Raw genomic sequence first — 15,759 nt, forward strand, 5'->3', positions numbered from 1 at the left:
ATTTTAGCATCTTTACTAGGATTTAGTTACACGATGCTAAAAATGTATCATTTGTGAGGAAATTTTTAATTTTAAGATGTTGAAATCAATTTTGATTTTCCACAGACACACACATGCAGTCACCATGCTAAAAATAAACTTTTCTTTACTTGAACATCGTAAAATCAGAGTCTGAACTTAATGTGATAGCTAAGTTCCATTAACAAGGGGGCAGAAATTTTTTTATATCCTTATCATCATTTATTACATAATACCAATAACGGTGCAATGCACAATAACATGCAGTGAATACACTTGACTTGACCATTCCTAGTTTTTATTCTCTTTCTCTGTACGTTTAGCATTCGTTTGCTCAGAGGTTGATGCGCTTGCTGCTTCCTGAGCATATCTTTTCTCCATCCTTGCGGCCCACTTCTTCTCTTCTTTCATCAGCATCTTTTCGCATTAAAACTGATTAAGTCAGTGTTTGTGTTGCAATCACTTAGTACGTTTTCTTTAATTTTTCACTTAAGCTGTCACTTAAATCTTCAATCTGCTTCAAGAATAATTTAAGTTATGAAGAGGTAGGGAAAGTGATGGCGAAGGTGATAGGGATGAGAATGGCACCTGTACACATGCGCTGCCCTGCTGGCCGCTGCCGAGAGTTGATTCTACAATAAAATAAAAAGAAAAATACCCTTGGAGGTCAATCATCACCCCAAAAGCAGATAGTAGATGTCACACAGTATATGTGTACCAAATTTCAGATCAATAAGTCAAACAATTTGCAAACTACAGGCAATTTAAAATCCTGGACAGACAAACAAACAGCCACGGTACCGTATTATATATAGATGTTGTTTAGTTTGATACAAAAAATATAGTATTCTAATTTCTACTGTGTCTTCTTTGCCATCTTTATTACCCATATCTGTTTCCATTTACAGTAAATGGTCCCAAATTATGTGCATGTGGTAAAAAACAGCTTTGAAAAAGGTTTCCAACTACATGGCCAAATCTCTCAATGTTTGTTTGTACAATAAACATATGTCTATATATCTTTTTCTTTTGTACTTTAAAAATGTTTATTATTTCATAGATAACATCGTCTAAGAAGGTAGCAGTAAGGAATAAACAAAATTACAAGCTTCAAATATAAGAAAGTAAACTGTTAGTTGTGTGGGCTGGGATATATCATAATTGGTTTCTGTCAAAAGTAATGTCTAATTGTCCATGTAATAATAAATAATAATAATAATTCTTTACATTTATATATCTTTCTTCTTGCTACTCAAAGAGCTCCATGCAGGGAGGACCTGGGATGTAACTCAATGACCTCGTTACTGTGAGACAGTAGCACTACCACTGCACCACCGGTGTGGTACCCATCATCAAAATGTTGCATCACTAGTTAAGTGTACATGTGCATGTAAAACTTGGCTCCTGTTTCCTTCTTCACCCAGCTTGTAGTACTCCTTATGAGCAGGCCTTTAAGTACACCTGGTCAGGAAAAAGTCAGGGGGGTAACCAGGAAACCCAAGCAAAGGCACCTCTGTGTTCTCTCAACATGGTTATTCTTGATTTTTTTTTTCTTTAACTGAAGTATGTCTCTTCATTTGATTATTTTTTAGAGACTGACAGGGAGGAAAATGGTGTTACCTGCAGAGGCACCCTGGCCAAATGAGGTAATATGGCAATGATGCATGCTGGGAATAACTTGGTTTTGAGTGAGTGCTCTCGGGCTTCATGGTGCTAACCAACTGAAATATTTACTGGATGCCATTTCTTCTCTTAATACTGCTATTAACCAAAACTTCTGCTTCATTTTGGGTGTGTTTCATTTAAATCTTGTGTAGTGCATTAAGATTACATGACATTTTCTGTTGGTAGTTTCCTGCTATATGTTGGTTTAAGGTATGATAATCCTCATGATCATTCAAACGTTTTCATTTTTTTCCTCAGTTTATTTGCATTCTGTTTATTATTTAGTGTTGCCTTTTCATCTTTTGTTTTATTCATTCCTGGTTTGGTTTAAATAAGAACAATGTTAGTACTGACTGGTGTCATTTTATAGTCTTCAAACTTCATAGCTCTTTGCTGTTTTGTTGCCTGGCTGATTGTTCAAATTATATTAATTAGATACAAGAATTGTAGCACGGGCTGCGTAGGCTATGAATATGATAAAAAAACTGGAAATCACGTATATACTTTAGCTTATAAAATTGTTCTTGTGTTAATCAATAGTTAAAAGTGCCATGTTGCTGAATTGGTATGGCTCTTTTTAGAATGTATTACCTGAACTTAATTTATAAAGTGTACTATGAACAGTTGCATTACAGCAAAGCAGGATGGTGTGGTGATTCTCTTTGGGAAAGAGAAAAAACACTGAATAATAGGAAATAGATTGTATGGATGGGATTCCCCCCACACTCAATGAGTAATTCAGGACATTTTATTCCTTCCCTGATTAATGCCTATCTTTCTTATTCTAAATGACAAGGTTTAACTAATGATTTGTACTTTATTTCTTGAGATGGAGACTGGCTTGAAATTTGTTTGTTTAGTTCTAATCATGGCTAAAAACTACTCTCTTAAACTTGAAACACAATAAATAACAATATAAGCAGTACCAATAAAAAAAATGCACTTAGCTTGTCACTTTTAGTGCTGGCTTACTTTCAGAAAAAAAAACAACTTTTTTACAGAAAACAGTAGGTCATCCATTTGCAGGTTTTCTCGAGTTGTTCCTTAATTCTTTTTGTGTTTCCACAGACATCTACTGGTATCATACTTGCCTTTTTTCTCTCTGTTTACCTCCTCTACTTTTTATTGTGTGATGGCTGTATTATATGTTTGTTTTCAAAATGATCATTTAAATCAAATATAGTTGCATTACTTGCTAGAAATATTTTCTGTTTCTTTATGCTCTCATACAAACAATGAAGTTTAATTATCCACACAATTACACCCCAACATACCTACTTGTTTGCTGTAACTTTCTAGTTGATTGTTAGGTGGACTGGTGATGCCGAATTGGCGCTGATGTGTGTGTGAGTTCACCCTGCTGTGGGCTGGTACTTTCTGTGATATTCTCCAGCTTCCCGTGCCCCTGCCCTGGATAAGCGTGTTTTGTAACCAGACACATGCTCTGCCATTCTTGCACTCGCTCTTTTTCCATGTTGCTGCGGGTTAATTTATCCCGTAACTGTCTAATTTTGTGTTACATGCTTTTATCTAGAGAAAAGTCCAGCAAAATGACTCCTTTTATTGGCTAACTAAAAAGATTACAATTTGCAAGCTTTCGAGGCAACTCAGGCTAACACGGTACAACACCCTACTACTACATGTTTGTATCTATAAAAAGCCAACTACTTGTATGTATGTATGTGTATAAAGGGGGAGAAAATAATGTTCACATCACAAGTAAAATGAGTTTAAATTTTGAAGCAGCTAAATCAGAATTACAAATGCAGCTGCAAAGGTGAGTCATTGTAAGTTGATTGCCAATTAGCTGTATGTGTTGGCTTTGAAAGAGGACTAACAATTAGCACTTTGATGTGCAAGTTTTCAAAGCAACATGAGGTAACTAACACAATTCAGAAGACGTTAAAGTGTTAGTGTCTTCTGGTTTATCAGTCACAAATTTGTCAAGTTTTAAAATGAATGACAGCATATGTCAAAAATGTGCCAGTTTTATCAGGAAAGAGACACAGTGGACATACAGGTTTAAAAAATGATCAGACATTTAAATTGGCACTTCAGTGAACCAGTTTGAACAAAAACTGTATGCCATGAGCTTTACAAAGAAGAGTTGCATAATCTGGTGTAAGGAACACAAAACCAAGGGCCCTAAACACTTAACAAAATCAAATGGTCTGTTGAATCAAGTAATCTTTCAACCTGTTTCCCACACACTGATCCATTTTGTATTGGGAGAAAATCGAAGGATGACTTCATCCCTCAGTGAGTGTGTTTAGATGCACAGTCATAACTGTTTTAAGGTGAAATAGCCCGATTAAGGCAGAAACCTGTCTTATAAAAGATGTGTGTTTACTTGATATGACTTGCATAATCTTCGTTAGATTGTGAAAATGCTCCGATGTCATTAAACAGCACAAAAAAGAGTTAAGTGCTGCCGTGAATTTGAAAATATGCTGTGATATATTTGTAAAACATGAAAAAAATATTTACTTTAAATTGATGCCTTTTACCAGAAGGCACACAGAACACTCTTTTTTGTTTGGATGTGCTGCTGGAATAATAATAATAATAATACAATAAAATTTTACTTCAGTTGCATTACTTTAAAAATTAATCGGACTACGTAATGCACATTACTTTTAATGTGCTGCCCTACTGCTCTTGAGATTGTATCACTGAGTTTAGCACTGTATGTTCAGCTCTTCAACATAAATGTTGCTATTTCTGAAATACTGAGACAGATTATTTCAGCCATGAGAAGGAATCGCCTGAACATTTGCCTGTGAAAATTTGTTTTGTGGACACTTCTACCCGTGGCTATTGAAAGAGTGTGTGAAGAAAATGCATTTGCAGTCTGACAGAGTGCAACAGACATGTGCAGACTACAAAATCCTTAACAGCAACCTGGTTAAGGGCTTGCACGGTCACATAATCATGTTTTTTGCGAAGAAGACTACCTTTATTAATCAGGTTTCTCAGAAACCAATAACCCAATTTCTGTAAATGGAATAAGGGTTTAGATGGCATTTTGGAAATTGAGAAAAGCCAAGTTAATACAGCGCAGGAAAATGCACTGCATATGTTTCCATTTGTTGAACATGGTATGGGTAATTATCATTTTGGAGTCATTAAATCCGATGGTTGGTCCTCAGGGTTATGTAGCAACCAAGGAATTCGAAGCCATTTTACTGGACCAGGTTCAATCCAGGATGAAAATTCCCCATACCCTGCTGCTAAACTAATACTAAAGAGTGACTTTGTGAACAACAGAATGAACTTGCATGCCCCGGCACTAAGTCTAAATATTACTGAACCTTAATAAGAAGTTTTAAAATGCAGAGTGCAACATAGACTTTTACCTTCTTCATTGCATGTAATACTGGAGAATTCCTTTCTTATTCAAGACTGAAAATCTAATATCCCACTATGTTCTGATTTGTATGTATCTTAAGCACACACAGAGACATGTGTCATATCAAGTTAGAACAATTTAAGTAGAAAACCATTGCTTTGTACTGTAAACTTTTTAATGGATAGGATTGATCTTATATGTATGTCTTTTTAAGAAGAACCAAACATGTAAAGTTTCTCTACTTACATATATAGAACATGGCTTTAAATACTCAATTGTTACATTTTTTTTTTTTTTGCATAGCACATTTCACAAAGCACCGAGTTATATGGTGCTTTACAAGGCAAAACATTAAAGATCAAACTAGGAAGATCTTTCAGTGTAAGATGTATTGCCAGCCAACTTAGACAAATAAACAATAAAAGTAGATTTAGGAGCAGTACACCTGAAATAGACAAGGTTGTTGAAAAATAAGATTAAATTACAGTTTTCCTTCCATTTCTTCTTTTTTGATCAATAAAATTAATTTCAAGGTCACAGGGAAAAATACATCCGAAACTTGTACATGATTAAAATGCTAAGAGAAAAGAGAAAGTATGTTTTTAAACATAATCTCAAAGTAATCACCAGTGGAGGTTTATGGACAGACCTGGGGTGACCCGTGACATCTGCCAAGAGACATGATCTGTCTGTGTGTGCAATAGAGTTGTTAATTACTCCTTGCAAATGTTAAAACAGGATTACAGTAATTGGATCCTGGCACTTTGGCTTCTATAAACTTTCCTTGGCAAGGAAAAAAATGTGAATGTCTGAATAAAATGTACCCATGATTTTTAAAAATGTAATTGACTAATTTTATAAATCACATTACAATGAGTGAGACACAGTTCAATGAAATGTACAATCAGTTTTGTACTTATAACATGTTTAAGGTTAGATCCATATCGAAACCCTGTCTCTACTATCAAAAAAGAAAGGTTGATTGTTTTGTTGTCCTCTTGGTTTCTTTTGCTCAGAACTTGTGAAGAGTACTATTATTATATAAGAATAATTGAATTCAGTTTTATATCATTTAATTTTGATAATTATGATACTTGTGCATTGTAAAATGTAAATATTGCCCAAGTGCGAAGACTTCATTTTATGAACTGTGCTGTTTTGCTCACTAAGCTACAAACAGAAGATTTAGCACCTCTAGAAGCTACGTGGAAAATAGCAATCAAGTGCATTCCATAACTCAATAGCATGTCCTTTTTAGACTAGCTTAAGGGATTTAAACCTTTTTATCACCTAATCCATATTTTCAGAATTCTCAGAGGCACTGATTAAGTTGGTCCTGAAAAATCTGGTCAGTCACCTACTTGAGAACCCGTGGAAGTTAAGGCAAAGTGCATTCAATTAGAAATGTTGGAAGCACTTTTACAAACAAAGGGTTGTGGAAATCCAGAACTAACTACAGCATCGTGCAGCTAAAGAAGGAATACTGACAGCTTTTTAAAAAGTTTCTGGATACTGGGGTAATTGATCCACTTGCTAGCCAAATGAACTTCATGGACAGGCCTCCAATTTTCTGTGAGATATTTTAACGAAAAAACATAGCATTACATTTTTTTTTTATTTTGTATGGGTTAAACACAGTGTTTTTCTAGTTAATGAAGACTAAAACTACTGTAAATATGTTGTTGCTGCTAAAATAATAATTTATAATGTTAGCTAAAATAAAAATGTAAAATATCTGAAAACTAGAAATAAATTAAATGAGAAAATCAAAACTAAAACAAAATGAGTAATTTTGATTTTCACCCCACTAGTCTTTGCTCATAATGTACATGTTGGCATGTAGTGGCGAGTATATTTTACACTGCTCAGTAACCGGTAACATTAGCTTACAGAGTAGCACAGATTCATGCGTATGTGCAAGTACCCCTTGCAGTGAGTGCTGGAATCTGTGGAATTCACTGATAACTCATTTTGTGGAATTTGTTGGTCATAATTAACCACAAGTCCCAGATGTCTCATTGTTAGCATAAGAGAGTGGCAACTATTACCACACTTTAAGAAAAAGGTAATTAAAACATGGGCAGCACGGTGGCACAGTGGGTAGCGCTGCTGCCTCGCAGTTGGGAGACCCGGGTTTGCTTCCTGGGTCCTCCTTGCGTGGAGTTTGCATGTTCTCCCCATGTCTGCGTGGGTTTCCTCCGGGTACTCCGGTTTCCTCCCACAGTCCAAAGACATGCACGTTAGGTGCATTGCCGATTCTAAATTGTCCCTAGTGTGTGTGTAGTGTGTGGGTGCGTGTGCCCTGCGGTGGGCTGGCACCCTGCCCGGGGTTTGTTTCCTGCCTTGCACCCTGTGTTGGCTGGGATTGGCTCCAGCAGACCCCCGTGACCCTGTAGTTAGGATATAGCGGGTTGGATAATGGATGGAGGGGTGATTATGCCATGCCATGTTACTATCGAAGATACAGCTAGATAGTTTGAAAATTACAGCAATGGAAGATTTCTCATGCTCGAATAGCCACCTCGGTTCTAAATTCAGTGAGCATTCAGACTGTAAGAAAATAATGTTTATGTCCCTTAGTGGGTAGAAATTTCTGCCTTATTTTGCACAGCTATTGTTTGTTTGCTAGCGGTGCCGTTACAATGATGGATTAAGCAGATACAGAGTGTTGTCAACTGAGCCAATGTTACACATATACATTTAGTTTTAAACAGGTTGTTAGTACGGATGCAGCATTTCCAAGTGGGTTCCTGTCATGTTGTCATGATTAACTTCTCTGTGCTACACACTCCATTATTAGCAAATGGTTGGGCTGCAATAATTTTAATACATTTGGAACTCTGCAGTATAGCAGACTTTTTAACTGAGCATTTGTGATGTCACCAGGCATTGCAGTTCACCAGCAGTCTTTATTCTGAAGTACATCATCCTGCTCAAAGTTTATTTTAACAATAATAATGTACCAAATTTGCTCTATTCTGAAATAGACTTTGGCAATGGATCTGTGTGCAACTACCTGCTTCATTGTGGAATATAATCTTGATGTCACACAAAAACGGAAAGCAAAAAAACAAAACAAAACCCCAAACTTGAGCCATTTGCGTCTCTAAATGAGGTGACTCAGTCTGATGTGTTTACGTTGTAGCATTGTGCAGCTCAGGTCAGAGACTGAGTGGAGTTTTTACATCTAAACTGAATATTAAACACGTACCTATTGAATGGCTGAAGACCTTCTAGCATTTGGCTGTCCATCTGTTAACAAAATCTGTTCTAATCCTGTTCATTGTTCCTTATTGTCATGATTGTTTCTAACATCTACATTTATATTCCTATATGTAAGCGTACACAAACTGTGTTATTTTTTCATTGCTTTCTTCTTTTTTTTACTCTTTATTTCTTAATCTAATTCAGAAGTTTGTCTTTCGTACACTTACCTATTATTTGGTGTATAATGTTTGATTAGTTTGTCATCTTGGCCTTTTTTTAAATATTTTTTTATTGTTATTTATTGTATTTCTTTGAATATTTGAGAACTGTTTTGTACATGGGAAAGAAATTCTATAAATAAGATATTATTATTATTATTACTACACAGTGCCATGAACTCAAGGTTGATTGCTAATCTGCTCAACTTCTGTATGGAGTCTGCAAGTTCTTCCCATATGTATGTGGACTGTGTGTATGCTGTAACTTCAGGTGCTGTTTTATAGCTGGATATTAGAAGTTTAACATTAATGTCTCTCAACTGACAAGTGTTTTTATTCTTACTTGCGTTGTTAAATTACATCCTTCCAGTTTGGGCTCACAGGGAGTTCTCCAGGTTTTGCATGTTGCTTATTAAGTGAATGATCTCAGATGTTGCTATAAGAGATGTCAGTTTGTGGTGTAAATATTATGATTGTAAAAATTAATTATATACATGGAAAAACAATGATCTCTATTTCTTCTATTTCTCTCATTAATAGGGTTCAGGTAGCAACTTCAACAGTATTTAAAAAATATCCAAAGTAAGAATTCCCTGAAAAAAATACACTTTCAAAGTAATGGGAAAATGACATATAGTCAGCATCAGGCAATATCAAAAACTATCTTAGAACTACAAAAATACTGGTTAAATGAAGCTTGCTGACTTCATTCTGCTTGAATTAAAGCCCATGCTTTTGAAGTTTTTAACAAATGTGTAAAGAATGAATGGACATTCTAATGTCTTATTATAATGTAAAAGAAAAAAACAAATTAACTACACTGGTTCTCCAAAGCATTTGGTGGAAATTCTAGGCTCAACAGATTGTTGAATCCCCCACAATAGCCGTGGTGTAGGTAGAGTGTCTTTTTAAATTTTACTGTTGTACACCATTGAATCACAGTGGATTTAATTTGGCCTTTTGGCACAAATCAACACAAAAAGACTCTTCAGTGTTAAAGTGAAAACAGATCTCTGCAAAGTGGTCTAAATGAATTACAAAATCAGTGACTATGATGTACATCAAAAAATAAAAAATGTGAGGTTTGCTAAAAGACATTTCCATTTTATGCATATTTAATTGTTTGTTCCATAAAATACTTGCTTCCAGTATTCAAAATGTTACATACTAAAAAGGATTTTAATATGTCTATATTTGATATCTGATATGTCATAATGAAAAATACCTTTTAGCAATTCATCACTAATTACAAAAATACTTAAGCTGAGTAAAAAACGATTAATGGGTAGCATTAATGGCATGATAAAGGTCTACAGTGACTAGAATAGTATTTTCCTTCACCATTTTCATTTTGAGCTTGAGAGGTCTGTTTGGATTGTAATCCATAATTTATGAGCAAAGCTATATGGAAATTACAATCCTTGAATTTCATACTGTGGAAAATAGACTAAAGCAGAAAATAAACATTTACTGTCACTTTTGTTTTTTGCCATTGGAAGATCTGCTATATCTTCTTATAATTTGTAGTCAATCAGTGAGTAGTTAAAGGTAATGGAAAATCACATTCAGCGCTTGTGTCGTTTACCATTGAATGGACATTTTTTTTATATCACATTCCTAAAGGTAAGGCAACTGCTTGCTGATTTCCAGGCATTTAACATTTTTTGCTAATTTTAAAGCAAACAAAAAACAACAGTGACAGTACTGTATGAGACAATATTAATGTTCTATGGAAAAAGAAAAACTGAAACCCCTATATTCATCCATCTATTTTTTGAATCTGCTTATGCGGTTTAGGGTTACAAGGAGCAATAGAAGTAAACATTTTCCCATGAGCAAACATTTCAAGTAAAAGTTTTAAAGTATCTGATATTAATTGTACTTAAGTACAAGTCAATGTAGGACTCCGTTTTATATCACTCTGCTCATCCATCCAGCTTCAGAACCCGCTTTTTAGTAACAGGGTCACAGGAAAGGTGGGCCCTGTCCTGGCAAGCATTGGGTTTAAGGAAAGAATAATCCCTGCCAAGGCATCAACCCATCTTGGAATGAACACAGACACACACACACACACACACGGGCCTGTTTACCATCACAAGTTCTCTTAACCCACATATTTTTGGTGCTGTCAAGGTAGTCCCACACGGACATGGGGAGAACATGCACACTCCAGGTAAGGAGAACCTGGGACACTAGTCTCCTTGTTGCAAGGAAACAGCAGTACCACTGCATTACCATGCTGTCCCTATGATTTTTGCATGTACTCTGGATGTTAAAATAATTAGAACTACCTACTTTTTATGTGTAATATGTATTGCAATAACTACAGTATGAGAAGTACCTGCAGCTTGAAGCAGTAACATTCAGCATAAGTGGACATTTTAATAATTGTGTCATAATACAGTGGGGTGTGTGTCAATAGGAGAGGCATTTAAACACCCAAATACTCCAAATAAAAAAGGGCTAATCATTTTCTAAAAATATACGTAACATGGGCACTTAATTACAATACATTTAATTGGAAAACATTTTAGTCATTACCTTAACTCAAAAATGACCCCCAATTTTGATCTGAAAACACCAACCTGCATGAAAACTGACAAAATGAGTTTAATAATAAAGTTAGTAATCAAAACCAAACTCTAATAATGTGTAATAAAGTGTTTCCACTAGACCTTATCTTTGAGTTTTTTCTTGAGATTTTTCAACTAGTTCCCAATCTACTTCTGCTAATATCAGAAGACATGTGAGCAGCACACAAAAAGGGTGAGTAAAACACGATCTGTATACAGACATGCACACCCCTCTGCAGTCTGCACATCAGGTCTGCCCCATTCAACAGGCTGCCAACATCAGCATCAGCAGTTGAATTAAGAGACTAGGACTGCTCATCTCCAGCATCCAACCCTGCCTCCTTTTGTGGGCTTTGATGAGGTGTACTTGGAATGGCTGTGTAGATGATTGAAGATGAAATGCACTAGCAGTGCGCTTGTGAAAATCATCTGTGATTCCTTGCATTTGCAAATTTTCCTAAAGGGGGGAAGCTTGTATTTTAGGTAATTGACTATACGTGTAGACCCTTTGCTTTTTTGTTTATAATTGCACTCATAAATGCATCCACCAAAATATATTGGAGTAAAAGTGACCATTTGTATTTCAAAATGCAGTAAAGTTAAAGGAGACGGAACATATGCCCAAGTAAAGTTGAAGTATTCTCAACAACACACTTAAAAGAATGCAGCATAGAGTCACAAACATTGCCTAAAAATTGCTCTGAATATCCACTAAAGTAGGTAAAGACTATGAAAATCTGTGGCTTGTCACACAAGGGAAAAGTGAAGAATTCTTATAAATCAAAGATATAAACAAAATTTCTCTATAATAAGAAGCTCCAAAGAGCATGAAAGACACAGAAAGCAGAGCCTTAAAAATAGTTAGTCCCAGAAGGAATCTGGTCCCAATACAAAATAAAACAGAATATTCGAAAATCAGAGCAAAAGAGATAAAAAAAAAAAAACCCATAATAATTCAAAGTAGTAATACACTCAAGAGAAATCACCAACCACCTAGTGCATTCAAAGAAACTCAAGGGACTGTGTGTTTTCACCTGTCCTTTAAGGTGATGGGCAGGTGGAGCATCCACAAAACATACATACAGAGAAAGTAAATGATCAGTGACATTAATATGACCAAAAAATAATACCAAATGCATAAAACGGATATAAAAGTGGAATTTTTAACCCCAACCTGGGACAAACCTTGACTGAAACATAATAAAAACATACTGAAGTACAGGAAGTTTTTCTACTACAATGCAATACAACACTGAGTGGCCTTGACTTTATTAACATTAAACGAGACTTGCACTGAATGCAGTGCTAGGAACCCCAAGTGTGCCTGCCTGTAGCTCCTGTATTTTACAGTCAAGCAACAAGAACAAGTGACGGTTATCTTTGAATCTTGTGAGTTGCTTAAATTATTTCACTTTAGTGATCACAGAGTGCTTTGTGCTTTTTTATTTAATCACACGATTGTGAGGAAAACAATAACCCATTAAAACATACGTACATGGAGGTGAGGCTTCTGGTCCAGGCTACCTGTGTGGGGAAAAAAAGAAGGGTTAATCACTCAGTAAATTAGTTATCAGTTTGATCACTTACATATCTTTCAGTATGTGAAACAGAAATCACAAGCCTTTAGCCCAGAATAGCATAACTGGGAACATGATCACTTCTTCACTTTCTTATAGCTTTTATAGACTTTGGTCATCAATGAAGCATTTTTGCTTAAATTATGAGGTGTGTTATAGACTTAAGAAGCTTAATCAAGGTCTGCATGCTAACTGCCATTATGACCTAAGGTATCTTTAAGTATGTGAATGAGGAGCTGAAAGACTTTTTAACCTTGACCCATCTCAATGCCCTCTATAAACCTTTACATAATGTTTGTAATTAAGCCTTGTGGGAGCTTTCCTTTACAAGAGAAGTTTAATATTCAGCCTTAATTATACGTCATTGCCAAATGGAGAGTATAGAAAATCTTGTATGGTATTTATCATTCATGGGCTTTTTAGCAATTACATCCTTGAGTGAATCCTTTTTGGTTTCTAAATTCATTTCAGATGACCTTTATGTCACCAAAAGAAGGCTTGAATGGAATATTTTAAAATGTTGCTAATTGTTTCAGACATGATGTATAGAGAAATTCTTAAGGGGTTTGAGAGCTTTTTTCCCTACTTCATCTGCCTCAGAAAAGTATATTGCCATGAATATAAAACACTTGTAAACTAGATGAAGTGAACTCTTTGTCTGTAAAGGCTCTGTGAAGATTTGTTCTTTATACCTTTATCTGACCTAGAAAGAATATATTATTTCACCTCACGTCTCAAATCCAGAGGACGTCCTGAAGATGATTGAAGTTTAGCAAGAGTGGGAGATGTGTTTTTTAGCCATTTATATTTACAGTGAAAACGTTTCGATTAACAACTTTTTGTAATATTACTTGGCAACAGCAATAAAAATTTATTTAATGTAAATAATTATATGTGTACAGTTTGCATGTAAAAGATAACTTTTTATACTATTAGACTGTTTTTATATCTATTGCTCGTTCAAAAGGCTATATAAGATTTAGTTACGCAGTTCCTTAAACACTCTTCTGTAGAATCTCTTTGAATGTTGTACGTCATCTTGCATCTGCACAATATATATACAGTACACCCCCAAAATTTGTGGGTGTTACATTACTAGAGCACCCGCAAATTGTGACAAACTGCAAATTTTGGATGTGGTTTAAAAAACGCCAATTTTCATAAATTAGACCCAAAATATGCCCCCCAAACACTTTAATTACAAACTCAGCTTAATACATTACCTAAAAATAAAGAATGTAAAGGTAAACCTGTATACTGTACTGCTATGTCTCCTGCAGTGCTAGAATGTAAAATACAGATGTTACCGCTATATGTACTGTAATTCATGGAAGCGCGTTTTCATTGCCAGAAGCCTTAGATGGTGCAGCTCATTTCGGCGGCATCTTGGAACTTTAACCCTTAAACTGCCACATACTTGGGGGTTAATGCATCCCTGGACGCCAAATACTTTTTTGCTTCACTTTAAGTAAACGTCACAATTCACAAAGAAAAAGTGAAATTTTAATGGAACAAATTTTTTCATGCAAAGAGCATCACAATTACTGCAGCACTAATCATTATACACACTGCTAATGAACTGTGAAAACTATTTAAAAAAACTACTGGAACAATATGTACAAAGTGCAAATGATGCCATGGTTGAAACTCAGTAAATCACTGAGCCAACTGTGCTTGAACGGGCTGCACGCAAGCACACAGAGTTAAGCGCTGATGTTTACAGGCCAGTCTTAGTGTAGCGGCTCAATCCCAGAGACAGTCAGGCTGTAGTGCTGCAGGGTGTCACGCTTGGGTCACAGAATTGCACAGAAACACAAGAGATTGTAGAGACAGGAATTTACTTCAAACACACATGCCTCTTTCAGAAGGAAAAGGAGCTCAGTATGTAGTTAGTTATCGATTAGAGAATAGACAAACATCATAGGGGAGCACAACCCCCAACAGGAGCAGTGAATGTCCGGGGGAGGAGAGAGACACAAAGCAATCAGCTAAAAAGTACAGGTACTGTTCAGGCTTTTATGTAAGCATAACGCGAGAAGCCGCAATCAAGAAGACGGTGATTTATTTATTTTTATGGTGGAGATTCCAGGGACACACCCAGCCTTGACCCGCGCACACTCACAAACAGAGACAAAAACCAAGCAAACCTGTAATCAAACAGCAAATAAAGAAAGTAATGAAAACAAATGAAATAAGAAAATGATACCACCCCTGTTCCTCTTACGGCGATTACACATTAAATACAACAAAGCACAAACAAAACCCACACAGTAAATCATGAAAAAGTTCATGAAAAATGGCAACAGATGAAATATAATGATGAAAATAGATAGTCCAGAGATCCGCATGTTGAATGGGAATGTACAGATAGTCCTACCGGTATTTGCTGAAATGGTGAAGATGGGTTCAGGAGCGCTCCTTTCTTTGCAGAATGGCCATGAATCCAATATAGTCCTCATTTACACAGGCAGACGGCAGACAATCCAGACGCACGAAATGATCCAGGACAAAATGAATAAGTACAGGTAACCCAACAGAATGGAGACAGACAGGAACTTAAAACACAAATTACAAAAAGTTTTTTGTTTTGCTTTTGGTCACCGACCCCCTTTTTAAAAGCTGCGCTGACATCCTTTAACCTCAACAGCCCCAGCATCCTCAGCAGAAGACCAATCAAAGCCACTGCAAGGACTGCTGGGAGTTGCAGTTTCAAATTCTATTGGCTACTTTCACCATCCCAAGATGTGGTTTTCTCTACAGTTGCTTCCTGTTCTCTCTACAGTACAGTATTGCCACGAAAAAAGTCATAAAACTTGCGGAGGATATTTGCGGTTTCCCCTAAAAATTATTAGTTAGGTTCTAAGGAAAAATCCCGAATGACTGAGGCTGCGAACTCTGAACCGCGACGTTGGTCTACTGTAATGATGTATACTGTAGATGTCATTGATTGATTGATTCTTGGCTATTTATAGAGAACCTGAGTTCTCTAATTGATCAACATTATGACTTGGGGTTCAAAAAAACCTCACCAAAAAGTTAATTTAATTATTAAAAAAAGCAAACAGTACATAATATTTCACATTTAATAGACTGAAAAAGAGTGATCTTAGTGCTCGTCAGTGGTTGCAGAAGTGAGTAGTTGGTAGCATGTC

The 15,759-nt window shown here is 35.9% G+C and overlaps 1 protein-coding gene across 5 annotated transcripts in view; it reads left to right on the plus strand.

Annotated features, from left to right (window-relative positions):
- Positions 1–15,759, plus strand: part of pard3aa (par-3 family cell polarity regulator alpha, a) — a 900,153-nt gene that overhangs the window by 479,672 nt on the left and 404,722 nt on the right. For all 5 annotated transcript variants that reach the window (XM_039753567.1, XM_039753563.1, XM_039753564.1 and 2 more), the window contains one exon: positions 1,611–1,664. In XM_039753567.1, coding sequence (XP_039609501.1) covers positions 1,611–1,664 — 54 coding nt within the window. The remainder of the gene's footprint in view (positions 1–1,610; positions 1,665–15,759) is intronic.

This window comes from Polypterus senegalus, chromosome 5 (assembly GCF_016835505.1).
Source record: "Polypterus senegalus isolate Bchr_013 chromosome 5, ASM1683550v1, whole genome shotgun sequence".
In the NCBI taxonomy this organism is placed as follows: Eukaryota; Metazoa; Chordata; class Cladistia; order Polypteriformes; family Polypteridae; genus Polypterus; species Polypterus senegalus.